Source organism: Oryx dammah, unplaced genomic scaffold, assembly GCF_014754425.2.
Source record: "Oryx dammah isolate SB20612 unplaced genomic scaffold, SCBI_Odam_1.1 HiC_scaffold_18, whole genome shotgun sequence".
Classification (NCBI taxonomy): Eukaryota; Metazoa; Chordata; class Mammalia; order Artiodactyla; family Bovidae; genus Oryx; species Oryx dammah.
Genome location: NW_024070202.1, coordinates 50,011,131 through 50,038,405, shown reverse-complemented (window position 1 = coordinate 50,038,405; position 27,275 = coordinate 50,011,131). Strand labels below are relative to the sequence as shown.

Below are 27,275 nucleotides of genomic sequence, written 5' to 3'. Positions count from 1 at the left end.
ACATCCCAAAACCGGTGAATAGAGTTTAAGCAATTTCCAGAGTAACAGTGTCTGCTAAAATACCTTATATTGCCGTATCTTCATTGTCCTATTTAAAGAGATACTAGTGTAAATTCAAAATGTGCTGCCATAACTCAGGTTTTAATTCCATTATTTAGATACTGTATTTTCAAAAGCAATCCAGAAACCTTTGGCAATTTTAACTAATGCTAATTTGTATTACTAGTTTTCATATTAGCATATAAACTAGAAAACCAGGGATTGTTTTAGTAAATAGATTAGCTTTCCTTCAAACAGGAATTCTCATTTTTGCCTTTTATTTTTCCTACAGGGGTGTGGTTGCTCTTCAGACACTACGAAAATTAGTTGAACTTACTCAGAAGCCAATTCATCAACTCTTTGATTACATTTGTGGTGTAAGCACAGGTAATTGTTGTTACTATGTGGAAGTGGTGCATCCCAGCAGTGCATTAAGAAAAAGAACATTAAACTCTCATGATCATGGTCATTTCCTGAAATGATGGATGTTAATTTCATATTTTGATACTGAATAGTCCTTTAATTTGCTTAATGAGCTTTTAAAAATGCTTATTGGAAATAAGTTAACATTCAGAAATATATTTTAGTGTGCTTTTCTAATATGTTTTAAATAAGCCACAGTGACAAGAACAATTTGTAAATTAATTGCCTTACGGAAAGTAACAAAATGGTGAAAAAGTGAGTGTTAGTTGCTCAGTCATGTCCAATTCTTTGCAACCCTGTGGACTGTAGCCCGCCAGGCCCCTCTGTCCATGGGATTCTCCAGGCAAGAATACTAGAGTGGGCTGCCATTCCATTCTCCATGGGATCTTCCCGACCCAGGAATCAAACCTGGGTCTCCTGGATTGTAGGTGAATTATTTATGTCTGAGTTGCCAGGGAAGCCCACAAGATGGTGTGTATTCAAAATTGTACTTGAACCAGTAGAACATCAAGGATGGATAAGATTTTGCTTTCTTTTGGAAAGTGTCCCTCTGTGAGGAAATCTTTTAAACGGATTCTCACATTTATCTGTTTAAGTTTTGATTTCAGACAACTAGATAATAAAGGATATAAGAAGCAGTTTCCTCACAGAGGGATACTTTTGCTACTCTAATATTCCTAACTGATGTACATTTAAAATTCTAGTTTCATATTTATATAGAAGAAATTGGCAAGTTAGAGTATGATTGTTTCTGAATAATTTTCTAGTTTTTCACTGACTCACTATCAGATGAATGTTTGTTTTGCTTTCCGTTTGTTTTGTTTTTGTGTTTCCTGTGTCAGCTCTCTAACCCTTGTATCATGGCCACCCATCCCCACCCCCTACTCTCCTGTGTGTACAGGAAGCTTCTCAGGGTACCCTGGCTATTGCTTACTGTCCAGGTAATGCTGACTATTAGCATTACAGATCCCTGCTGTATATTTTACTGCATTACCTGATAATTCCTTTACATTAGTTTATCATCATAATTTTTTTTTCTATTTTTTTCTCATTCTTTAGAATTACATAGTAGTCCTAAAGGCTACCAGCATCAAGCCAGATGATTTCTGTATTATCTGGATCAAGTATGACATATTCCCAAAGGGCATGTTAATTTATGCTCCATTTTGAAAACTCGGTAACGGTTGTGGGGATAATTTCAGAAGCATAAGAAGTTGGTGATTCCTTTGATTTTCCACTGAACAGTGATTCCTCAGATGATAGCAAATTTTGAAAAGCCTGGGTTAAAGAAAGTTAAGGGGCTTCCCTGGTGGCTCAAATGGTAAAGAATCTGCCTGTAATGCAGGAGACCCAGGTTCGATGCCTGGGTTGGGGAGGTTCCCTGGGGGAGGGCATGACAACTCACTCCAGTATTCTTGCCTGGAAAATCCCACAGCGAGCTGCAGTCCATGGGGTCTCAAGAGTCAGACATGACTGAACAACTAACACATACAAAGAAAGTCAAACAGATTTCTTTACAGACGCACTTCTTAGATGTTCTAGTATGTTAAAAATGCATCGTGACTCACTCTCAGGATAGGAAACTAATATTTATATACCCAAGTGATTTAACTATGGAAACTTTTCTTAAAGAGACCTTTCGCAGGGCAAATGTTCTTGGAATTTTTTTCCTGAAGCTGTTATCCTGGCCATTTCTGTTAATATTTGGAATGGTCCTAGATTCATACCTTTAAATGTATCTACAGGCACCATGGTTAGTAGGTGGATGCTCAATAAGGGGGATTTAAATCAGAGATTCATCCATGGAGTAGAGTATCTTGTGTGATAGGCGCATTTCTGTACTTACCACAGTGTATCTTTTCCACTGTGTCTTCTTGATTATGTTAACCTTAACTTACTTCTGGAGAAGGAAATGGCAACCCACTCCAAGTATTCTTGCCTGGAAAATCCCATAAATGGAGGAGCATGGTAGGCTACAGTCCATGGGGTCGCAAAGAGTTGGATACGACTGAGCGACTTCACTTTCACTCTAACTTATAGTGCTCATAATTTTCCTTTCTTTTCCATTTTGTATATTCTAATGTGAAACTTTTGTTTGCACATACAGTTTTTATAAAGTTAAAAATACATATTTAGTTTAAGATTAACGTCCCTGTTGTTCTCTTTTCTCCCTATACACTAAAATTCAGTTTTTTTAAAATATCTGTTTATCTTCATAGTAGCTTTCCTTAGAAGCAACTTAATTTTTTTGGCAAGTTATTTTTAGTGTAAACATTTTCTGAAACTTGATAAATAACAATTTGTTACATAGTTATACAGTGAATTTTAAAACAAGCTGCAGACTTTTACTAGAATAAGACTTAAAAAATACATAAAATATTTAAAATGCATTATGATAATGATTTACTATTTTTGTTTCTTTTTGTAAGCAGTGATGCCATACAGATCTTTGCCCCTCCTGCTCTCTATGCATCCCCCAAAGCATTCTTCGCCCCTTTTCCTCCTTAGTTCACGGTTATGCCAGTTAGGTACACTAGATGGCAGTGTGTGATATCAGTTGGAGCTAGGGTATTAAATCAGCTGTTTAAAAAGACATCCCAGAGACCTAATTTCTTTGTTATGTGAGTTCCTGGGACCAACATGAAGGTGTAATTATTTTAAGGAGTTGCTGCTGCTGCTGCTGCTGCTGCTGCTGCTAAGTCGCTTCAGTGGTGTCTGACTCTGTGCGACCCCATCGACGGAAGCCCACCAGGCTCCCCCGTCCCTGAGATTCTCCAGGCAAGAACACTGGAGTGGGTTAAGGAGTTGATAAGTTGTCAAATATACTGTATCCTGTGACTAAAACTAAGGAATTAAGATTAGAAAGGGCATTACCTACCACAGTATCTTAATTATATGTTATTTAATGTAAAATAACATCTTTTTATATATTTTAAAATTATCATCTGTGGTTAGTATTTGTTGAATCTTCATTGAGGCCTGGTAATGCCCTTTACATGTGTTATCCCAGTGTTACAATAATGTATAAATTTTAGTTATTGTAATTATCCTTATTTTATAGATGAACAAGATTAGAACTCTGAGAGGGTAAGAGGTTTGTCTCAAGTGATAGAGTCAAAAACTATGAAAGCTATAATTTTAACCAGGTCTGTGACTGAGAAGGTCTTATAAGCACTATAATGGTCGTGCTGATAAAATCTGAGGATTCTTTCTTTCAGGTGCTATATTAGCCTTCATGTTGGGATTGTTTCATATGCCCCTGGATGAATGTGAGGAACTTTATCGAAAATTAGGATCAGATGTGTTTTCACAAAATGTCATTGTTGGAACAGTCAAAATGAGTTGGAGCCATGCATTTTATGACAGTCAAACATGGGAAAACATTCTGAAGTAAGTTGTATTTATTCTTTTAAAAAATGTCTTGTATTTAAACAAAGGAGAAAAATGTTAAATACTCAATTGTTGATCTCATTCATTAGAAATAACCACTGCTAATATTTTGGTGAAGTGTATTCTATTCACTGCTTTGTTGGGCTCACATGTGTGAGATTGGTATGTAAAACTTGCAGTCACCTTTTTAAAAGTTGCAAACACATTGTGTGTAGGACATGTTTGCCTCCTGTTGTTTTTCCTTCACATACAGTTTCCCCTAGGCATCTGCAGGCTGCTAGTTCCAGGAACCATCAGGGTACCAGAATCCACAGGGGCTCACCGGCCTTATTTAAAAAGGCATAGTAGTATTAGCCTTTCTCAAGTCATTAACAGATATTGTTCTAAAAGATTTAATAATTTTTAAGCATTTTCCCCAAAATACTGTAAAGCCATTATACTCACTTTCTAAAAATATAAGCATAAAGTAGAAACTTAAAATCACCCACAGTCTTATTCAGAGCGAAAGGCCTTATATTTTCTAATTTTTTTCTCTTGGTGATACATATTTTCATATATATTTTATATAGTAGAAGTTATATTGTAATTATAATTTTCTATCTTTTTCCCTTTTTTCAACTTTATTAAAATCCCTTGACATATTTTAAAAAAGACTCTGGTACATTCTGCAGGGTGATGCCATATTTTCTTAACCTAATGTTAAGATTTATGATTTTATGTTTCTGATTTTTTTGTGATTATGAACAGTGCTGTTGTAGGAAAGTTTACATTTCTGGCCACACTTCAAAATATATCAGTAGGTCAGTTTATAAGAAGCATAATTATTGGGTCAATGTTGATGTTTTTCTAAAGTAATTATTAAATATGAAATAGAAAATATATAAAGAAAATAGTGAAAATGTATAGTTCTGCAGAGACCAAAATCACTGTTAACATGGTGATGTACATTTTCCTAGAATTTCTTAGAGATAATAAGTGTATGTGTGTGTGAGGTTGTGAGTATGCATTTGTATTCATACCGTTCATAAAATTGGGATGATAATGCATGTGCATTTTCACTTAGCATTTTAAACAAATTTCCTAGTGAAAAAAGAGGATATTTCAGATATTTTTGCACCTAAAATAAAGTTTTGGTGGATACCTTGCATCTCTACTTAAATCTCTGGTTATGATTTTAAGATAAACTAATTCAGTGAAATTTTTTGGTCAGAGTTTTACATGTTTTAAGAATCTATTAAAGATGGATATATGTGTATACCTGAATTGTTCTTTAAGTCAGTTGTCCCAGCTTAGCCACCAGCATCAATTTGTGTTTCCATTTCATGAAATACTTAACACCAAGCATTTTAATTTTTTAAAATTTGTCAGTTTTAGAGATTTTTAAACTGGTATTTCCAGTTGGCATCACATTGGTTATTGATAAGTTTGAACATTTTTTTAAAATTTCTTTTTAGTGTGCAGATTTCAAGAGCAGAGTACTTGCTCATTTTCCTACTGGGGCTTTGTGCACTATATTATAAATGTATTAATCATTTGTTGATATGTTGAAAATGTGCTTTTTAACAATATTTTTTAATGTGAGCTTCAAATCTTCCTGTAGTCAGATCTTTTCCTTTAATTTTGAACTTTGATATTTAGAAAATGTTTTCTACCTTGAGATCAGGCAAATCTTTATATTATTTTCTAGTCCTAAAGTTTAAATTCATTTTTTTTAGGTCATGATTAAGTTTCATGATTCGTGGTTTGAACTCACCCAGGGCTGCTGGCAGCCAGTGGGCAGCTCAGCTGAGATGGCCGGGACAGCTGGTCTTTCTCATCCTGGGGTTTATCCCACTGTGGCAGTCTCAGAATTCCATCAGGGCAAGCCCAGAGCATGAGGACTCACCAAACCTTAGTTTAATGGCATGTTTGCTGATGTCCTGTTGACCAAAAGCACTCAAACCCAAGATCTGTGTGGAAAGGGACTGTATACAGGGTATAGAAATCAGAAAGGGAAGATTGGAAAATTCAGTGAAGGCCTTGCTGTTAATGCTCTACCATGCCCATTCCCTGGCCTTTGGAGTCATTTTTTTGGTCTCATTGTTCGTTGAGAACATATTTATGTTCTTTTTTCCCTGGGATAATGATTTTGTGTTACTTAACGAACACTATTTTTAATTACAACATGAGTAGAATCTGGGAATGTTTTATTTTATTTTAACATCTCTCTAAAATAAGCAATTAATGTTTCAATTTTCTCTTCAAATTTATATTCATAACCATTCACTAAAACATTTTAGCTCTTTATAAAATTAAGGCTTAAAAAAATAAATGTGACCTTTGCTTAAAGTGTGAAAGTAGCATACTCCCAGGATCTCTGTCCCAATTTTACAGAAGGTTTCTATGAAAAGATAAAGTGAAAGACCCTTAGGAGAACAAAATTGCCTTGATCTTCATGCAGAAGAAACATGCAGATCTGGTTGGGGAAGACAAAGATCTTGTCCTTTATAGAAAGCATTTTACATAAATAAAGTGTATGCTGCTGCTGCTGCTAAGTGACTTCAGTCGTGTCCGACTCTGTGTGACCCCATAGACGGCAGCCCACCAGGCTCCCCTGTCCCTGGGATTCTCCAGGCAAGAACACTGGAGTGGGTTGCCATTTCCTGCTCCAATGCATGAAAGTAAAAAGTGAAAGTCAAGTTGCTTAGTCGTGTCCGACTCTTAGCGACCCCATGGACTGCAGCCCACCAGGCTCCTCCCTCCATGGGATTTTCTAGGCAAAAGTACTGGAGTGGGGTGCCATTGCCTTCTCCAAATAAAGGGTATATTGCTACCTAATTTGTAAATATGTGAAATTCACTAATATTCTAGTTGAGAAATGTAAGTACTGTTTGAAAAAAAATCTTGTTAGGCATTTTTCCTTATTGAGGCAAGTTGGTAAAAAAAAAAAAAACATTCTTTATGTTTAGTACAGGGGAAAAATACATAATTTTTAAGTCTGGAAAAAAAAATCAGCACTGAATAAAATTTCCTTGTAATGGAGTTGTGAAAATTGCTGCCCAAGGGTAATTTCTATAATGTTGCAGTAATTCAAATGCCAATTCAGATGGTTTATAAAGCATTTTTGGGGGGTGGCATAGGCCCTGTATTGCTAAAACAGGTTTGAAGTCTGAATGTCTTGATCTGGTTTTTAGACTGCTCTGTATATAGCCTGCCATAGTTCAGCACTCTTATTTCAGCACAGTTCCTTTATCCTATCAGGAGGACCCTGAAAACAACTAATTTGTTCTGCCTCTATGCCTTTACTCTGTATATGTTCTGGCTTTTAATGTGTTTTCTTGCCATCAGTGGTGTTCTTGTCAAGCTATACCTCCATCCATCTTTCCTAGATAAGAAAGCCTGTATTGACCCCTCCCCACACACACACAACCTCCTGCAGAACCGTAGATACTTAGAGTTTGAATTGGAGGTTAATAGGTAGCTATATATTGTTTTATGTGCATTAGTTGGATTGTAAGCTTCCCAGAGGAGATTTTTCTTTTTTGTCCCACATAACAGGAACTGCATAGTATATGTTCCCTGATATTGGGAAATAAAATTATTTTGATATAATTTAATTCTTCTCCTTTAATAAAGGGACAGGATGGGATCTTCACTAATGATTGAAACAGCAAGAAACCCCACATGTCCTAAGGTAAGTTTAGAGTCTCTTAAATATAACACCTATATGAAATTTGAAGGTCAGGTGAATGGAATATTATGAAGGCCCTTTATTAGGGGAAAAGTTTTCTTAGGAACTGCTGTTAATAGATTATATTGATTCCTTATATATTGGGTCATTTTATGAAGATACAGAATGTGAATGATGGAGCTTTTCTATATCAAGAAAAATAAAATAAAAATTTAAGAACATGAAAGACTGGGACTAAAGATAAAGAATTATTATAGGGTTAATCTAATCTAGGGATTTAAGGGAAACTGTGGCATTTCCCCCCATAGATTTTTTTTTTTAAAGAAACTTCATGTCCCTCGTGAATATATATTAGATTAATATACAAATGGAATCCCAACTTTTAAAATGTCAGTGTTACTAGAATATGTCTTGGTATGGCTCCTCTTTTTATTTATTTTGTGATCTGAGTATTGCTTGAGTTCTGTGTCCTGTATTAAGACTCGTTATTTGATTAAGGAATAAGGGTTTATGTACCTAGGAATCCCATGCAGCTTGTATTTATTCTTGAATAACAAGCTGTAACCATGAAAAATCAAATACAACTCTCTCTATTGCTCTTTCACTCCTGCTTACACATATTTTCATTCATTCTTTAGATATTAATTATGTACCCCATGTGCCAGCACTGTGCTGGGGACTTTGGATACATTAGTGAGTAAATGCAGGCATGGAGTTTACAGTCCAGTAGGGCAAAGTAAGCATTAATCAAATGATCACACAAATGAGATGCAGTTTTCCTGAAATAAGTGCTTTGGAACACAAAAACAGTTCTCTGAAATCATGTATTTACAAGGACATGAGGGAAGGCTGCCGTAAGGAAATGTATTTTGAGGTCTCAGTGTAAAGGCTGATGAGCAGTCCTGGCAAAGGGAACAGTCTATACAAGAGGAGCCTTCGAGAAATGCAGGCCCTAGAGACTGGAGCTTAGAGATCCAAGGGCAGCGTGTGCAACGAGGTTAGAGGGATAGTGCCATCAGACCACGTGAGGCCGTGATGATGAGATGCAGTACCTTGTTGGAAAGGACCCAAGGATGAGTGCTACACCTCTTGTTTGTTCTCTGGTATCTTCAGGGCTTCTTATTTGTTTGTTCTTAAAATGTGAGCCTCGCCAGACTTTAAAAAAAAAAAAAAAGAGTGGGTGTGAGGGAACTGCAGCCACCTCAAAAAGTAATTCACTCCTGATAAATGAGGCAACCACCCACATATTTCTTAATTGAGCCTGCCTGTATACCAGTTAATGGAAAGACTCCAGATTTTAGTATATGGCCAACTCTTATCCATAGTGGCCTACAGACACACTTGGGTCACTCACAGGAACTTGGAATGTGACTTTTGGTTTATAAAATAGCAAAGCACACAGGCCTCTTGCGGGACTTGGCATAGAGCCCTAATAACTTAGGCCTCACCAGTACCATTCAGCTTCTTAAAGTTCATATAGCAGGTCATTAACAGATACATCACATTTTATATAAATTCAACTGATACTGATAAAGTCTGAGACCCTAGGTGATAAAGATTAGTTTTTTTAATTAAAAAAACCCAGCTGCCAGTTATTAACTATGATCAAAAAACCTTGAGAATTAGTTTATTGTGTTAGAGTTTCAGTTACTAAAGTCATAATGCTTTCAAAGAGCACAGAAACAGATTGATTTATAAGTGATATGAAAATAGTGTATTATTCATCTTTAAGTAGTTTTTGTTTGTTGCTACTACTGCAGTATCATGTAAAGGTCTGCAAATTTAGGCCTTCTTGAATCTCTTTTTAAGTAGCTAATCAAATCATGTAGTCAAAGAATATCTTTTATTTCTGTTCTCTCATAATGCATTTCTCAAAATTGTCCCAGCCCTTGTTACTGTTTTCCCATTAAAAAAAAAAAATACCTGTTTAAAAGGATCTGCTTCTGTTTGCTTAACATTAGGGTTATGTTATACACTTTACCTTGATGGGTAGAGTTGTACAGTGTTCATTCATACCACTAAATATTTAATTTTTACAGTCCTAAATATTGCTGCTTACAATGCATATTGTCCACTTTTTAATTGACTAGGTCGCTGCAGTAAGTACCATAGTGAACAGAGGGATAACGCCAAAAGCCTTTGTGTTCAGAAACTATGGACATTTTCCTGGAATCAACTCTCACTATTTGGGAGGCTGTCAGTATAAAATGTGGCAGGCCATCAGAGCCTCATCCGCTGCTCCGGGCTACTTTGCCGAATATGCTTTAGGAAATGATCTTCATCAAGTAAGTTGACTGTGGCTTGTCTTCTAAAATTTACATGACTGAAAAGAGTCGGCACTTACAACTGAACTCAGAGGGATGCACCAAGGAAACTTTCCTCATGTCTCCATGTGGCAAAAGATGTGTGTGCAGTATAGGATATTTTTAGCTGTTTGTTTTTCTTAAATTAACAACCTTCTGGTTTGAGAGCGTATTTTAGGAAAGATTGTATCTTCTGAAATGAGATTCATGACCATTTACGATAATTTTAATTTGATGGAAAAATGAAGTAGTATGTGTGCTTGGCTTTCCAGATGTGATAAAAATTAAAAGTGAAACAGTCCCTAAAAATGCAGAATGCAGTCTGTTGACAGTTTTAGTGGACGTATTTGGAAGGAGATGTAATAAAATAGTAATACTAAACACTCAGTAGGTTAACTAGGTGCCAGACAGACACCTATATAGTCCTTTGTACACATTTCCTCATTTAATTATGACTGCTTATGAGGCAGATACAGTGATGTCCATTTTGCAAAAGAGAAATTGAAGTCTTAAGAAAAATCATGTGACCAGACTAGGGTTGCAGCTGTTAATTGATGGAGTTAGGATGCTGACTATAATTATACTATTTTAAAATTTATGGCTAAATGATCTATTAACATTAACATTGTTTCTATAACGTTGAATGATATATTCTTTTTCTTTGACAGAGACTTTTATTTATCATTAATTATTTTCTCTATCAAGTTTTCCCACTATTTATGAAAATCTTAACTCATAGTTTATACTCAGTGATAAAAAAGGTCAACAAAGCTTTTGAGCTGATAACTTCCAAAATATATGTTTTAATGTATGCTTACATTAAAGAGTCGGACATGACTGAGCGACTTCGCTTCACTTCAGTGTATGCTTAGTTTATTATATGCTACTACACTTAAAATTCTTTGATGGAGTCGATAACCTTAACTCTCCTGTCTGGCTCAGTATTCAGATATAGTCAAGAAAAAAACTTATTTTGATAATAAATTTTAGATATTGTTCAAAAACTCATAGTTTTTTATATAAATGCATAGCATCTATATGTGTTAATGTTATAATATCTAAAACGTTATCAATTTCATCTTCTATAATTTTATGTACCAGCTTAGATATATTGTATTTTTAAGTGTTACATTCAGCTATCTCATTTTCTTTCTGTCTTACCAGAAGTAATATTATAATCTTGGCAATTAAGAGATTAAAATTGGTTCCTTTGGCCTCTGGAGTCGATGCAGACTGTTTCCTACTTGGTCAGCTCAGTCATTGCAGAGTTATGTAAGGCACTTCCCATTCTCACTTTCCTTTGCTTTATCCCTCCCCCTCAGGGCAGAAAGTGCTAGCTGTAGAGCTTTGTTCTGACATTTTATTTCAGGATTTACTGGTCAAAATAAAAATTGTATTTTAATATATATGTTGCCATTTGTAACGATGACTTCTTCATATTCCATAGTGTCTTCACCATGTCATAAATGGAGAAATAACAATTTATTTGGAAATGTAATAGTTAACGTTTATAGCTTACAACTTGAAGACTTGTCATGCTACAAAATTGCAGTTATGCCAAATATTAGTGAAAGTTTCAGGACCATACATTCCCAGACTTCAAAAGAAGTTATCTCATTTGCTCTTTATGCTTTATCTAAGAGGAAGTAGTTCTAAGATTTAATTTAGTGCTATAGAGTGCAAATCATAAAGCAGAGAAATTCAGCGATTCTTTTTTCATTTCAGGTTTTCATTTCATTTCTTTCCATGCAAAGCAGTTTTTATTTTGATGACCATAATCTTTGAACTTAGGCTGGTCTACAGATTAAAATAATTTATATAAATTTTATTTAAAGCATGTAACTATGCAGGGAAATGTGCTCAATATTTTGTAATGACCTCTGAGGGAAAAGAATCTGAAGAAGAAAATATTTAGTTTCATAAATATATATATATATAAATGAATTGCTGTGCAGACACAACAATTACACCACCACCACCTCCATCACACCTGAAACTAACATGATATTGTAAATCAACTATTCTTCAATTGTAACAAATTTAAAAATAATGCATAAAATCATATATGCAGAGAATATACTTTCATGTAAATCAATGACTTGATTCCAGAAAGATTAGCACATCTAACTTAAGAATATTCTGATAGAATCTAGAATCTAAGCAAACCATATTTGAGCAAATATTTTCCTTATTCCATATTCCATTCTGGATACTTGAAGAAATGGGATGTTTTTCTCTTCCAAAGACACCATGTAAGGCTGATTAGACTATTCTAAGATATGCTGCTGCTGCTGCTGCTAAGTTGCTTCAGTCATGTCCGACTTTGTGCAGCCCCATAGATGGCAGCCCACCAGGCTCCCCCGTCCCTGGGATTCTCCAGGCAAGAACACTGGAGTGGGTTGCCATTTCCTTCTCCAGTGCATGAAAGTGAAAAGCGAAAGTCAAGTCGCTCAGTCGTGTCCGACTCTTAACTACCCCATAGACTGCAGCCTACCAGGCTCCTCCGCCCATGGGATTTTCCAGGCAAGAGTACTGGAGTGGGTTGCCATTGCCTTCTCCTTCTAAGATATGAATGATCTTAATTGCTTAAAGAAAACATTCAAGCAAAGTTCCCTTCCTACTCTTTAAAAGTTGCCAAGAAGTTTTAAAACTATAACTCACTATTTATTACAGTCCTCTTCTCCTTAGCTCTTAGAATAATTATCTTCAGTATTTCTAGTCTCATTTTTAAAATGAGACTGTCATGTCTTTAACTGTCATGTCTGACATATGTTTTAATGTAAGTTCATATTCTTTTTATAATCAGGTAAAATATAAATTATAAATTATGGGACTTCCCTAGTGGCTCAGACTATAAGGAATCTGCCTGCAATGCAGAAGACCCGGGTTCGATCCCTGAGTTGGGAAGATCCCCAGGAAAAAGGCATGGCAACCCACTCCAGTGTTCCTGCCTGGAAAATTCTATGGACAGAGAAGTCTGGCAGGTTTTACCCATAGTCCATGGGGTTGCAAAGAGTCAGGCACAACTGAGTGACTAACACTGAAGTACAAGTTGGTGGATGGGTAGATTTCATTTGTCTTTGTAAAGAAATGAATGTTATTACAGTACTGCAAGGTTTATTAGATGTCCTGGGAAACTATAAAGTAGGAAGAATTCTTCTTGAATAGCTTCTAATGTATTATTTGTCTCCCCCAACCCAAGTAGCATCATATTTATCTTGAAATAATTACTTTTTACAAAATTATCCCTTCTCTCTTTTTAACAGCTTTATTGAAGTAAAATAGATAGACAAAAAACTACACATATTTTATGTGTACAGTTTAATGAAGTTGATCATATGCATATCCCTTCTCTCTTTCCACCTCCTCCTCCAAAATTAAATCATTTTTTCACTGTCTTTGGAGAAAGATCGTGATAAATTAGTTTGCACTAAAGGTTTTGCTGGCAGATTCTACTATATTATTTCTTTTAGTCCTTATTTACATTTTAAAACATTGGGTTCAGAACTCAGAATACATTAACCTAAAACAAATCATGATATTTCATATAAACCTTCCAAGTAAAGAAGAAAGAGCCTGCCTAGCATTTTCTGTGCTAAATTTTGCCTGTGCCAGGCCACAACTAACAGTATTCATTTTAACTGGATAAAATGTTGAGAGTGCTTACTCGGTGCCAGACATCATGTTAACTATAAAGACTATGAAAGTTTTTAATAATTGCTGACATATTGTTTGTGTTTCCTGGATCTTATCATCAAATAACTCAAAACTAGAAGAAGATAAACAGTTATAGAATGAGATGATAAATTCAATAATAAAAATATGTACAGAGTTAAGAAGTAGTATAAAAGATGTGATTTATTTTGTCAGGATTGGCTTTACAAAGAAGTCTTCTTCTGAGTTTATATATAAAGAATGAATAGTTGATTAGGATAGAAATAGGATGGAGAGGACGGGGAATCATTGCTTAATGGTTGCAGATCCTATTTGGTACATAAAAACGTTTTGGAAAACATTCTGAGTGTTACTGATGCCACTGAATTGTAACCTTAAAAATGCTTAAAAGGACCAAATTTATGTTATATATATTTTTTCATAATAAAAGACAAATTTTTAAACACCCCGTTATGGAGTTCCCTGGTAGTTAAGATTGGCACTTTACTGCCATCACCCAGGTTCAGTCCCTTGTCAGGGAACTGAGATCCCCTAAGCTTTGCTGCATGGCCAAAATTAAAAAAAAAAAAAAAAAAACTAAACATGAGTTGATTAAGTGACATTCATTTGTATGATCCATTGGTTTTTTTCCAGTATAAATTCTGATTTATGATGTGAAATGATTAAATATACATTAAAAGCAGTGAAAAGTATCCAGATACTAGGCTTTCAAAAAAGCGCATGCCTGATGTACTACAGGATGATACTGCACGATGTACTGCATGATGGAACTTACACAATAAGTGTCAATAAGTTTATTTTTCAAGTCTGTTTTACCTCAGTGCTTCGAATAAGCAGTGGCTGCTAAACATGAAGTGCACAATAAATAAGTAAATGTGAGGATGAATACTGTGTGGGTGGAAAGGCTTCAGGAGATGCCATAGACATGACATTAGCCTAAGGACTTGCCGATAGAAAAGGCATCTAACACGAGTAGGCTCTCATCTAACCAGAGTGGGCTGATAACTCTGTAAATGGCTTAAGGAGTGGTATGCCTTACCATTGGGCTGAAGTGAATACCAAAAATGTCAACTTCTGCACTGTTTTGGATGGAAACCAAGTAAAGTTTAAGGAACAGGAATTTTAATTTTGAAGCAAGCTATTAAAACCATTAAAAACTTGGCAACTTTTGATGGGGGGTTAATTTTATTATCTCTTCTTGCTAAACCTTGTTTGCCCTTCTTTTCTCCTCTTTTTCTCTTTTCTTAATCCTTCTTTATCAGTTCAGTTCAGTCACTCAGTCATGTCCCACTCTTTGCAACTCCTTGGACTGCAGCACGCCAGGCTTCCCTGTCCACCACCAACTCCCACAGCTTGCTCAAATTCATGTCCATCAAGTCAGTGGTGCCATCTAACCATCTCATCCTCTGTCATCCCCTTCTCCTCCTACCTTCAGTCTTTCCCAACATCAGGGTCTTTTCCAGTGGGTGAGTTCGTCTCATCAGGTGGCCAGAGTATTGGAGTTTCAGTTTCAGCATCAGTGCCTCCATTGAATATTCAGAACTGATTTCCTTTAGGATTGACTGGTTTGATCTCTCTGCAGTCCAAGGGACTCTCTCGAGTCTTCTCCAACACCACATTTCTAAAGAATCAGTTTTTTGGCACTCAGCTTTCTTTATAGTCCCTCCCTCACATCCATATATGACTACTGGAAAAACCATACTTTTGACTAGACGGACCTTTGTTGGCGAAGTAATGTCTCTGCTTCTTAATATGCTGTCTAGCTTGGTCACAGCTTTTCTTCCAAGGAGCAAGCATCTTTTAATTTCATGGCTGCAGTCACCATGTGTGGTGATTTTGGACCTCCGAAAAATAAACTCCCTGTTTCCACTGTTTCCCCATCTATTTGCCATGAAATGATGGGATCATGATGTCATGATCTTAGTTTTCTGAATGTTGAGTTTTAAGGCAACTTTTTCACTCTCTTTCATTTTCATCAGGAGGCTCTTTAGTTCTTCTTTGTTTTCTTCCGTAAGGGTGGTGTCATCTGTGTATCTGAGGTTGTTGTTTTTTCTCTTGGCAATCTTGATTCTAGCTTGCGCTTCATCCAGCCCAGCATTTCACATGATGTTCTCTGCATATACGTTAAATAAGCAGGGTAACAATATACAACCTTGACATACTCCTTTCCCAATTTAAAAGCAGTCTGTTGTTTCATGTCCAGTGGAAGTATCCTTCTTTATAGTTTTTATGATAATGAAATGTTTCATCTAAAATAGCCAAATGATTAGAAGTTGTAGAGTATAAATATAGAATTGAAGATAAAAATAATTTAATGAAAGAAATAGCTTTCTGCTGAATTAGAAGTGGAATATGGTATGGGTATCGTTCATTTTATCCCATTCCTGGCATAAACCTCATGTGATATATCTACTCAATTTTGAACAGCTATAAACTTTTAGAAAATTATTTTCTTTCCTTGTGGATTTTTCAAAATAATGTAGATTATTGATAGTGCTTAGAAATATAAAGCTGCAGTAAATGAAATTGATACTTTTAAATTGTATTGTTAATAAAATTTCAACTTAAATTGCTCTAATCAATTTGGTTTTATTGGATTTGTGAAAGAACTGGTCTTTATTTATTTGGTAAAACCACGATTCTTTTGTTAGACTTCATATAGACTCTCTTAACCACTAAACAAGGATAAAAACCTTTAAAAGTAATTCTGTTCATTTGAGTAATTTTGAACAAAATATTCAGAGCACTCCAAAGTTCAAAAAGAACCTCTGTAATAGTAAAGGAAAGTTTAATAAAGCCAGTGGAGCCAGTGAATTTTCATATGACTTCTTTTGTAGCTGTAGTTTATAAAATAAATTCACTTCAAAGGAATCTCTTGTTTTTAAATAATTTGTTAAGTTTCTTACATAGTTCAGTTTTCCTAATTGAGTAAATTTCAAACTGTGGGAAATGTAATTTGTTTTCACATTTGTAAAAAAGAATTTCACTTCAAATTTACTTCCTGTATTTGTTTGACTTACATTTTGCAGGATGGAGGTTTGCTCCTGAATAACCCTTCCGCGTTAGCAATGCACGAGTGTAAATGTCTTTGGCCAGACGTCCCCTTAGAGTGTATAGTATCCCTGGGCACTGGGCGTTACGAGAGTGATGTGAGAAACAACGTGACGTACACGAGCCTAAAAACCAAACTGTCTAACGTTATCAACAGTGCTACAGACACAGAAGGTTAGTCTGTTTCTTTGCTGTCTTAGTGTACTTTGCCTTTAGAATTCAGTTTTTGGTGGGCTCTGCTGATGCTCCCTGCAGAAGGAGCATCGTTATGTCTGTACTGCAGGCGCAGGAAGCACATGGGAGCAGGTCTTTGTCATTTCTCTTTCTCCTCACTCGTTTCTACAATGGCAGCTTCTCTGTGTGGGAGCCAGTGGTACCTTTGCCTCCTTACAGTTGGAGAAGTAGCTGAGGCGGGAGTAGCAAAAAGGCTTGGTTGGAGACTCTTAAGAAAAAGGAAAAGGAGGTTGGTTCAGATAAACACAGGATAACAGGGAGAGAATCAGAGTACTTCTGGATTATTTAGTAACGTGGAGGCAAACCAGAATAAGCCCTTACTTCCACTCTGGCTGCCCCTGTAATCTAGCCTTTGCAATAAAGCCCAAGTGATCCTTTATTTATTTTTTTTCAAGGTTTTTAAAATAACATTTATTTCTTAAAAGTTAACATGTTCATAATAGGAAACCACAAAAAGCACAAGAAGTAAAAAACGAAGTCATTCATAGTCACAAGCAGTTTACCATTTGACATGTCCTTCTAGGTCTCATTTGTGTATTTTCACAACTATTAAAATGTAAATTACATCATGTCTTTACCTGGTTCCAAACCCTCTAGGCTTCCCATCACACTTAGAACAAAATCCCAAAGCCTCATTCACTGAAATTCACCAGGCCTTGGAAGACCTAGCTTTCGAATTCATCTCTTCTCCTTCTCTCAGGCTGTGTCCGCTCTGTTAAGTGTGTCCAGCTACACTTGAATTCTTGCTGTTCCTCAACTTCCTAAGAAGTCCCTGCCTCAGATATCTGTCTTCTGTTTGTAAAGCCTTGCCCAGATATCAGTACGTGCTTGAGCCTCTCCCTTAATTTCATTCTGGTCTCTGCTCAGATGTCACTTTCCCTGAGAGCCCTTTTCTGTTCACTTTCTAATCTCTGTATCCCACCAGAATGTAAGCAGAAACTTACCCAGCTAACTATGTTGACTGCAATGCCTGGCACATGGTAGGCAGTCAGTATTTGTTGACTTTCTAATTTTGGCCTTTGAGATCTAGAGCTCGAAATCTGTTATTAAATTTGTAAAAAGAATTGTTCCCACTTAACAGCCCCTTGCTTCTGAATCTCATTCTCTCTCTATTATCTTATTACTGGCTGAGTCATCAGCCTATAATGAGCATCTTAAACTTCCCACTAAGGACGTTTATTTATTAAATGATAACCCAAGAAACTTCCCTGGTGGCTCCGATGGTAAAGTGTCTGCCTAACAATGCGGGAGACCTGGGTTCAATCCCTGGGTCAGGAAGATATCCTGGAGAAGGAAATGGCAACCCACTCCAATATTCTTGCCTGGAAAATCCCATGGACAGAGGAACCTGGTAGGCTACAGCCCATGCGGTTGCAAACAGTCGGACATGACTAAGCGACTTCACTTTCACTTTCAACCCAAGAAAAGGTGACATTGTGGATTTTTCACTATCTACAATTTTGTTGTGAAATCAATAAAATATTCTTACCGTAAGCAGTCTTCTTAGAAAAAGATAGCTTTGATCACCCAGTCTCATGATACTTATATGTATACCTTGTGCAAACCACATTATTGGCTCACGTGAAATTTTTAAGAAATATGAAATACTGCCTTTGTACACATAGACTCTAGTTAATAAAGAATTAGAGTGAAACTTGTAATTGCTGATATTAGATGGTTATTGATGTATAAAAACAGCAGTTTCCTTTGAAAGTTATATGCAAGACCTGATACAAAACGTTACTGAGAGAAATTAAAGCAGGCCAGTTATCAAATAATTGATAACTGTGCTCATGAATTCAAAATGTCAGTCTTGTTATGCTGGCAAACCACAGATTGATTTATAGACTTCATGCAACTGCTAGAGAAATCAAAACGGACTTTCTATGGGGTAGAGATTAACACGATGACTGTAAAATTCAGAGTAACCAAAGTTTTGAAAAAGAACAAAATTAGAGGACTTAGACCCTCTGACTTCGAGGCTGTAAAACTACAGTAAGCAAGGGTGGTGTTTGCATTAGATCAGTGGTACCTAATAATACAGAAATTGATTCAGACATGTGTGCTCAAAAGATTTTTGACAAAGGTAACTCAAAGAGGAAAGGATAATCTTTTCAACAAATAGTACCAGGACAATTAGTAACTGTATTTAAAAAACTGAACCTTGCTGAACCTTGACCCTTCACACCATATACAAAAACTAACTTGAAATGGATCATAGATCTAAATATAGGAGTTAAAACTGCAAATCTTCTAAAATACCCTGGAGACAATCTTAATGACTTTGGGTTAGGTAAAGAGTCTTTGATAGTACATAAGAGGAAAAATAGATAAATTAGACTTCATTAAGTTATAAATTTTGATCTTCAAAAGACACTTTTAATAAAATGAAGAGACAAGCTCTCTACTGAAGTCAAATATTAGTAAAATATGTCCATCATCAGAACCAAATGTACAATCAGATGCAAAACATATAGAAAATGTTTCCAATATATCATATAAGGAATATATAGAGATGAAAACAAAAAAAATCAATGGAAAAAAATGGCCAGAATATTTGAACAGAGACTTCACTGAAGAAGATATACAGGGGACTGATAAGTCCATGAAAGATTTTTCAACATTATTAGTCACTAGGGAAGTGAATATTAAAACCACAAGATACCAGTATACACCCTCTAAAATGATTAAAAATAAGACCAACAACAACAAGTCTTCGCAAAGATAAAGAACAGTGGGACTCAGATAATCCTAATGGTTGACATGCAGAATGGTGCAACCATTTGGAAAAGAGTGTTGTTGTTCTTGATAAGTAAACTTTTACCATATGAACAAGCAGTTTCATCCCTGAGTATTTATGCAAGAAAAATAGAACCATATATCCATAAAATGATTTAGGATTATTTCTAATAGCTGAAAACTGAAGAGAAGCAGACCCAGACCAGAGAAAACAAATTGTGTAATATCCCTACAGTGAATTACTACTTAGCAATAAAAAGGAAGAAACTATTGATCCATACTGCAACATGCATTTCAAAAGCATTTTGCTGAGTAAAAACAATAACCAGAAACAGAAGAGCTGTATATATATTTGTAAGTTTGTTTATATGAAGTTCTAGAAAAGGCAACAGATGAAGAATCAACCATAAAGAGGCATGAAGAAGCTTTTGGGGTGACGGACAGTATTCTGTGTCATGGTGGTTGTGATCAAACAAGTGTATACAGTTGTCAAAACCTGGCAGTTTAGACATTTAAAATTTATTAACCTAACTGTATATAAATTATACCTCAATAAAGATGATCTCAGGAAATTAAAAAACAACAAAAGGAAGGTTGAAAAGGCATCTCAGCGGTGGCTAACAATATGACCGAAAACAGAAGAGAGTCCTGGAGCTGGGATCCTAATTTAACAGAATTATATGGTATATATCAGGAATTGAATTTCATTTCATAGTTATATTCAATATTATGGATTCTTTACTCCTGCCGTTAATTAGCTAGAATGTGAAAAATAAGCAAGGCTTTCTGATTTGCCTAAAATAGGATAATTTAAATAAACATAAAATTAGATCATTGCAGAATAACTTGATTTTTTAATTTGCCCTGTCCTCTCTTTGTTTTAACAGAAGTCCATGTAATGCTCGATGGTCTATTACCTCCTGACACCTATTTTAGATTTAATCCTGTTATGTGTGAAAACATACCTCTAGATGAAAGTCGAAATGAAAAGCTGAATCAGCTGCAGTTGGAAGGGTTGAAGTACATAGAAAGAAATGAAGAAAAAATGAAAAAACTTGCAAAAATATTAAGTCAAGAAAAAACAACTCTGCAGAAAATTAATGATTGGATAAAACTAAAAACTGACATGTATGAAGGCCTTCCATTCTTTTCAAAATTGTGATGAGTGTGTATGTGTAGTCTCCTAACTGAATGACTGTTGAGAAGATCCACAGAATTCAATAAGGAATCATGGGGTTCAGCATGATTTATCATTAAAATGCTCTTGAATTCTGGGGAGTCCTGAAAAGACAGTGTTTGGACCAGCTTGCACAGTACAGAGAGAGTGTACTTGGTTACAGAATTCATATGGAAATTAGGTTTTTATGATAATTAACTGTGCTTTAGGAATCTTACTGTACTAGTTGGTTTTAGTACATATCGATGTATTGTTTGATGTTTGAAAATTTATTAATATATGTGCCAAACAAGAAATGAAAACTATCACATTATACTTGGTATTTTTACTTTAGTCACCATAATCATGTTAAATTTATTTAATCATTGATTTTCTTTCATGTGGAAAAACTGATTTCTTCTTCATTACTTTAAACATTACTTGGGTTTTTGGTAGCTACATTCTGTGATCCAAATATTGCCTCCCACGATTGTCATGTGATCTAAACAGATGCAGGAAAAAAATGGAATTCTCTCTATCAAAGGACTTTTACATTTGAAATATGGAAGAGCCAGATACCGTTTTCTATTCCAAATATGTTTATTTCAACGTTGTTTGGTTCCGAAAGATAGGTGAAGTTCCGGTCAACCACTTTTCCCCCCTAAAATTTCAAGATAGTCCTGTGTGTCAGTTTTCTAGCTCTAGCTTATCATTCACTCATATGAAATTAATTATTTGAATTTACTGAGGAAATACCCCATCATTAGCAAAAAATAAACTGTTGAAATAATCTGTTAAAAGGCTGATGTCATTTTTAAATTAATTACTATTTATAACATAGCCTGTCATCTCTTTGTAGCTCTGTCAACAGTATGCTTCAAAAAAATGTCAGGCTTGTTTTATCTTAACTCCTTTAACCATCTAGACTTCACAGAGATTAATAACATATACAGCAACTTGCATCATTGTTTATGCTAACCAGATTCATCTTTGTTGTGTTATCTATCTGCCATGTAAATCCTTTACCATGTTTAGATTTGTCAAGAAACATGAAAAGAGGTGAGTGTCCTTTGCTTTCTCTACATAAACTGGAGCTAAACCCACTACTGAGTCTTTGCATCAGTGCTGCGTAGAGCCAGTGAGGCATGGTTCACAGATGCCAGGGGAGCTGAGAGTCTGGATGCTAATTTGGGCTCCGATGCACAGTCCTTCTGTTTTGACTTGGAGGAGGGTGGATAACCTCTCTGGGCTTCAGATATTTCATTCTGGGAAAGTGGGAAGAGCTAGCTGTAAAATTTTATTTACTCTTAGGGCAACTGGTAAGAAAACTCTACAAATGTAGAAGCAAAAGATTAGAAGAGATGTGAAAATGAATTTTTGGTCCTACAGAGGTAAAATATCTGCTCTTTTCAAAGAAGCAAAGAATTCTCTGTTTCAGAAAAAAAAATGTAATAAATTATCCAACTCATCAATTATTTTAAAAATATAGAAAATAAAAGTTGTAGCTCAGTCTTTTTTGGATAATTCTGTTCTTATTTATGTGATCAGTGCTGTGCTGGTAATATTTCACTTCTGTACTTGCTGCTGCTGATGTCCATTATTAAAAATGGTGCCTTGGGTAGAGTTGTCCTTAGAGGCATATAGGCTGGGGTGGAGAGAGCCTGGCCAGGGTTATAATTACACTCTGCACCTCTCCCTCTCCCACGCCACACTTTATCCAGGAGAAAGTAGGTGACAAAGGAACCTTCTGAGAGGGAGGGAAGTCAGGAATACTGAGCATGCAGTCTGAGGGGACACAACCCCACGTCCTGCCCAGCAGTTTCTGACAACTGCCTTCTTTCACTTGGAATAAATCTGCTAATGACTGAAGGACTTGGACCACTAGAGTTCCAGGCTCAAAATTTTACCTGACCCGCTATGCTCTAGAAATACTGGGTTGGCCCAAAAGTTCATTCAGACTTTTCTGTAACATCGTACAGAAAAACCTGAACAAACTTTTTGGCCAACCCAGAAATTCCAGTTACAGTTTTAAATATTCCATAAGTATCAATGCTAGTTAATGTGACTAGAAACATAGCCCTGTAACATCCAAATTAGTTTTTAGGGCTCCAAAATCACTGCAGGTGGTGATTGCAGCCATGAAATTAAAAGATGCTTACCCCTTGGAAGGAAAGTTATGACCAACCTAGATGGCATATTCAAAAGCAGAGACATTACTTTGCCAACAGAGGTCCGTCTAGTCAAGGCTATGGTTTGTCCTGTGGTCATGTATGGATGTGAGAGCTGGACTGTGAAGAAGGCTGAGCGCCGAAGAATTGATGCTTTTGAACTGTGGTGTTGGAGAAGACTCTTGAGAGTCCCTTGGCCTGCAAGGAGATCCAACCAGTCCATTCTAAAGGAGATCAGTCCTGGGTGTTTATTGGAAGGACTGATGCTAAAGCTGAAACTCCAATACTTTGGCCACCTCATGCGAAGAGTTGACTCCTTGGAAAAGACCCTGATGCTGGGAGGGATTGGGGACAGGAGGAGAAGGGGACAACAGAGGATGAGATGGCTGGTTGGCATCACCGACTCGATGGACATGAGTTTGGGTAAACTCTGAGAGTTGGTGATAGACAGGGAGGCCTGGCGTGCTGCAATTCATGGGGTCGCAAAGAGTCGGACACGACTGAGCGACTGAAGTAACTATGAAGCTACCGTTGATTTCTAAAGATAGTGTAAAACAGTCCTTTCAGACCACAAATATTGCATATTCATATACATCTAGAAGAACTTGTACATATAAGAAAAATGCAGATAATTGGAAATCAAAATATTCTGAATTTTCATTGCAAAGTTCAAGTACAATAAAAGTATTACTTAGTGCCATTTACATACTTGTAAATTGCATTCTTGTCCTAACATGATGCAGTTCATCTGTTTTATAGCTAAAGTTAACTCTCCATCCCTTGTTTTTGCTTGACTGATTATTTCCCTCTTAAACATCACAAGGTACTTTAGTCATAGCTTTTTTCTGGAACCGCACATATGGCATCTAAGTATGTTGCCATGTCCCTGTCTCTGTCCTTGTTACTTTTGCTTTTCTCACTCTCCAGCAAAAGGTACACCAGTTGGGTGGCACACCCATTTTCAGTTGTCCCCATTTGTACTTGAAACTGATTATCTGAAGAATTGTGTCATTCACCTGAGATAACCTTCACTTTACAATGAAGCCAGTGCTTTCCTTTGTCCAAAAGCAGAGTGGATTTCTTTTCAGAAAAGAACAGAAGAAAAGGATACTCTCCTGAAATATGAAGACACACTACCAGGTGGGTTATGGGTTTTTTATTGGACTGTTTTTGAAGTACGATCAGTTGTTTATGAGAAGAATGTTTTAAAGATAGGTAATGGCCTAATTAGGTTCCTTCCAATGCAATAATTCTGTGATAATTTATAAAAGTAAACTGATCAAATGAGTTAAATGTCAGAGAAGAAATTAGGATATTCCTACTTATTCATTCATATCACTTATTCTTGTAAGATTTAACTGATGTCTTTGGCACACAGTTTATGCTTCTTGACAAATTCATTTAAATCAACTAGTTTTCATTCATGCTAATAAATATATCTCATTCTTTAAATTATTTTGATTTTTTAAAAATACAGCAATATGTGCCTTGTAGGTGGCTATATTTTGAAAAATGATTGAAAAACCAAAATGTATCTACTGTCGGTAGGTTTACAGCTAAACCAGTAAAGTTCCATTTTTACCATAAGGGAAATTTCATAGCTCTGAAAGTAGAGAAACAAATGTGTTTAAGTGTTTTCACATCTATAGAGGAAATGTGAGTATTTTTATGATTATTACTAGCAGTACTCTTGCCTGGAAAATCCCATGGACGGAGGAGCCTGATAGGCCACAGTCCATGGGGTCGTGAAGAGTCGGACATGACTGAGCGACTTCACTTTCACTTTTCACTTTCATGCACTGGAGAAGGAAATGGCAACCCACTCCAGTGTTCTTGCCTGGAGAATCCCAGGGATGGCGGAGCCTGGTGGGCTGCTGTCTGTGGGGTCGCATAGAGTTGGACACGACTGAAGCGACTTAGCAGCGGCAGCAGCAGCAGCTAACATCCAGCACTTACATGCCAAACACTGCTGAAAGCTTTATGTCCACTATCTCATTATGTTATTTATATCCCTGTAGAAGAGGTACTATTACTATTATTCATAATAATAATTAAAAAAAGAAAGTTAAAAAGGGACTTCCCTGGCAGTCCAGTGGTTAAAACTCCGTATTTCCAGCAGTTTACTACAGAGGATTTTAAGAACTAAAGTCACACATGCCAGAAAAAAAAATAAAAGGTAAAGAGAAAAATCATAAATATTTTGAACTTTTTGTTTCTCTCAAGTAGCCAGGTTCAAAAGTTCATTATTGATTGTGCAGATATTTATTAACTGACATCTTTGTTTCAAGATTGACTCCACCGTTTACATCACCCATATTGGATCATTCCTGCTTTCACGTGAAGTATCTTTTTCTCCTTCATTTTTTATAGCTTGATTGAGGTGTAATTTCCATACCAAAAAAGCCATCCACTGCAAGTGTCCAGCACTTTGTAGAAGATTTATAGAGTTGTGTAACCATCAAATAGTCCAGTTTTAGAGCACTGCCGTCATCCACAGATCTTGCCTCATGCTTGTTTATAGCCACTGCCTACTGCTGTCTCCTGCTCCAGACAAGCAGTGATATGCCTTCTGTCTGTGTAGAGTTACTGTTTCTGGATATTTCTTATAAATGGGATCACACATAATCTTTTGCATCTGTTTTCTTTTCACTTAGCATGTTGCTGACATTTATCCAGGCTATAGCATAACAGTAGTTGGCTCTTTCTCATTATGGTCCATGGGATTGCAAAGATTCGGACATGACTGAGCGACTAACACTTCCAATAGCTATTGATGTTGAGTATCTTTTGAGGTACTTATTAGTTATTTGTATGTCTTCTTTGATGAAATATCCATTCAACTCTTTTGCCCATTTTTAAATGGTTTATTGTTATTGAGTTGTGCAAAAGTTCTCTATATTCTGCATACAAGTCTCTTGCCAGATAATATGTATCTCCCAGTCAGTGGCTTGCCTTTTCATATTTTCAGTAGTGTGTTTTAAGTATGTATATGAGTTTTTAATTTTGATGGTCAGCTTATCAATTTATTCTTTTGAGTTAATTTTGTATATATGGGCATGTGTGTTCAGTCACTCAGTCGTGTCCAACTCTTTACAACCCTATGGAAACTGTAGCCTGCCAGACTCCTCTGTCCATGGAATTCTCCAGGTAAGAATACTAGAGTGGATTGACATTTCCTTGTCCAGGGGATCTTCCTCACCCAGGGACGGAACCCATGTCTCCTGCATTGGCAGGCAGATTCTTTACCACTGAGCCACCTGGGAAACCTATATGGTGTGAATGAGGGTCAAATCTCTCTTTCTCTCTTTTGCATAAGGATAATAGTTGTGCCAGCATCATTTGTTAGTTGCTCAGTCATGTCCGATTCTTTGTGACCCCCTAGACTATAGCCCAGAGAAGGCAATGGCACCCCACTCCAGTACTCTTGCCTGGAAAATCCCATGGATGGAGGAGCCTGGTGGGCTACAGTCCATGGGGTCGCTAAGAGTCGGACACGACTGAGCAACTTCACTTTCACTTTTCACTTTCATGCATTGGAGAAGGAAATGGCAACTCACTCCAGTGTTCTTGCCTGGAGAATCCCAGGGACGGGGGAGCCTGGTGGGCTGCCGTCTATGGGGTCGCACAGAGTCGGACACGACTGAAGCGACTTAGCAGCAGCAGCAGACTATAGCCCGCCAGGCTCCTCTGTGGAATTTTCCAGGCAAGAATACTGGAGTGGGGTGCCATTCCTTTCTCCAAGGGGATCTTCCCTATCCAGGGATCAAACCCGGGTCTCCCACACTGCAGGTGGATTCTTTACCTCTGAGCCACTGGCTTGGGAAGATCCCCTGGAGAAGGAAATGGCAACCCACTCTAGTATTCTTGCTTGGAGAATCCCATGGACAGAAGAGCCTGACAGGCTACAGTACATGGGGTTTTAAGAGTCGGACACAACTTAGTAACTACACCACCACCACCAGAATCATTTGTTTTAAAAAAATCCTCTCACCACTGATTTGTCTTTGTTCTTTTGTCAGAAATCTGTTATCCTTATATTTGTGAGTTGATTTCTGGACTCTCTTTTCTGTCCCATTGACCTATATGTTAATTTTCTACTAGTACCATAGTGTCCTGTTACTATAGCTATATGTAAGTTTTAAAATCAGACAGTAGAATTCTTTCAACTTAGGCTTTTTCAAACTTATTTTTTTTTTCTAGTCCCTTTGCATTTCCACATAAATTTTAGAATCAGTTTGTTAGAGCTCATGTACACATACACACACACACATACACACACAGCTGAAATTCTGATAGGGATTGCATAGAATGTATTAAGTTGAGGGAACTGACATATTAACAGTATTGATCAATTATGTCTGTCCTTTGAAGTATACAATGAACATGGACTATCTCCATTTTATTTAGATTAAAAAAATTTTTTTTCT

At 36.4% G+C, this 27,275-nt stretch overlaps 1 protein-coding gene across 2 annotated transcripts in view; it reads left to right on the top strand.

Annotated features, from left to right (window-relative positions):
- PNPLA8 (patatin like phospholipase domain containing 8) overlaps positions 1-23,403 on the top strand; it is a 47,064-nt gene extending 23,661 nt beyond the window's left edge. For both annotated transcript variants that reach the window (XM_040260860.1, XM_040260861.1), the window contains exons 5-10: positions 332-426; positions 3,681-3,852; positions 7,468-7,525; positions 9,613-9,807; positions 16,530-16,725; positions 20,412-23,403. In XM_040260860.1, the coding sequence (XP_040116794.1) occupies positions 332-426; positions 3,681-3,852; positions 7,468-7,525; positions 9,613-9,807; positions 16,530-16,725; positions 20,412-20,686 (991 nt within the window). In that variant the 3' untranslated portion in view covers positions 20,687-23,403. The remainder of the gene's footprint in view (positions 1-331; positions 427-3,680; positions 3,853-7,467; positions 7,526-9,612; positions 9,808-16,529; positions 16,726-20,411) is intronic.
- The last annotated feature ends 3,872 nt before the right edge of the window (positions 23,404-27,275 follow it).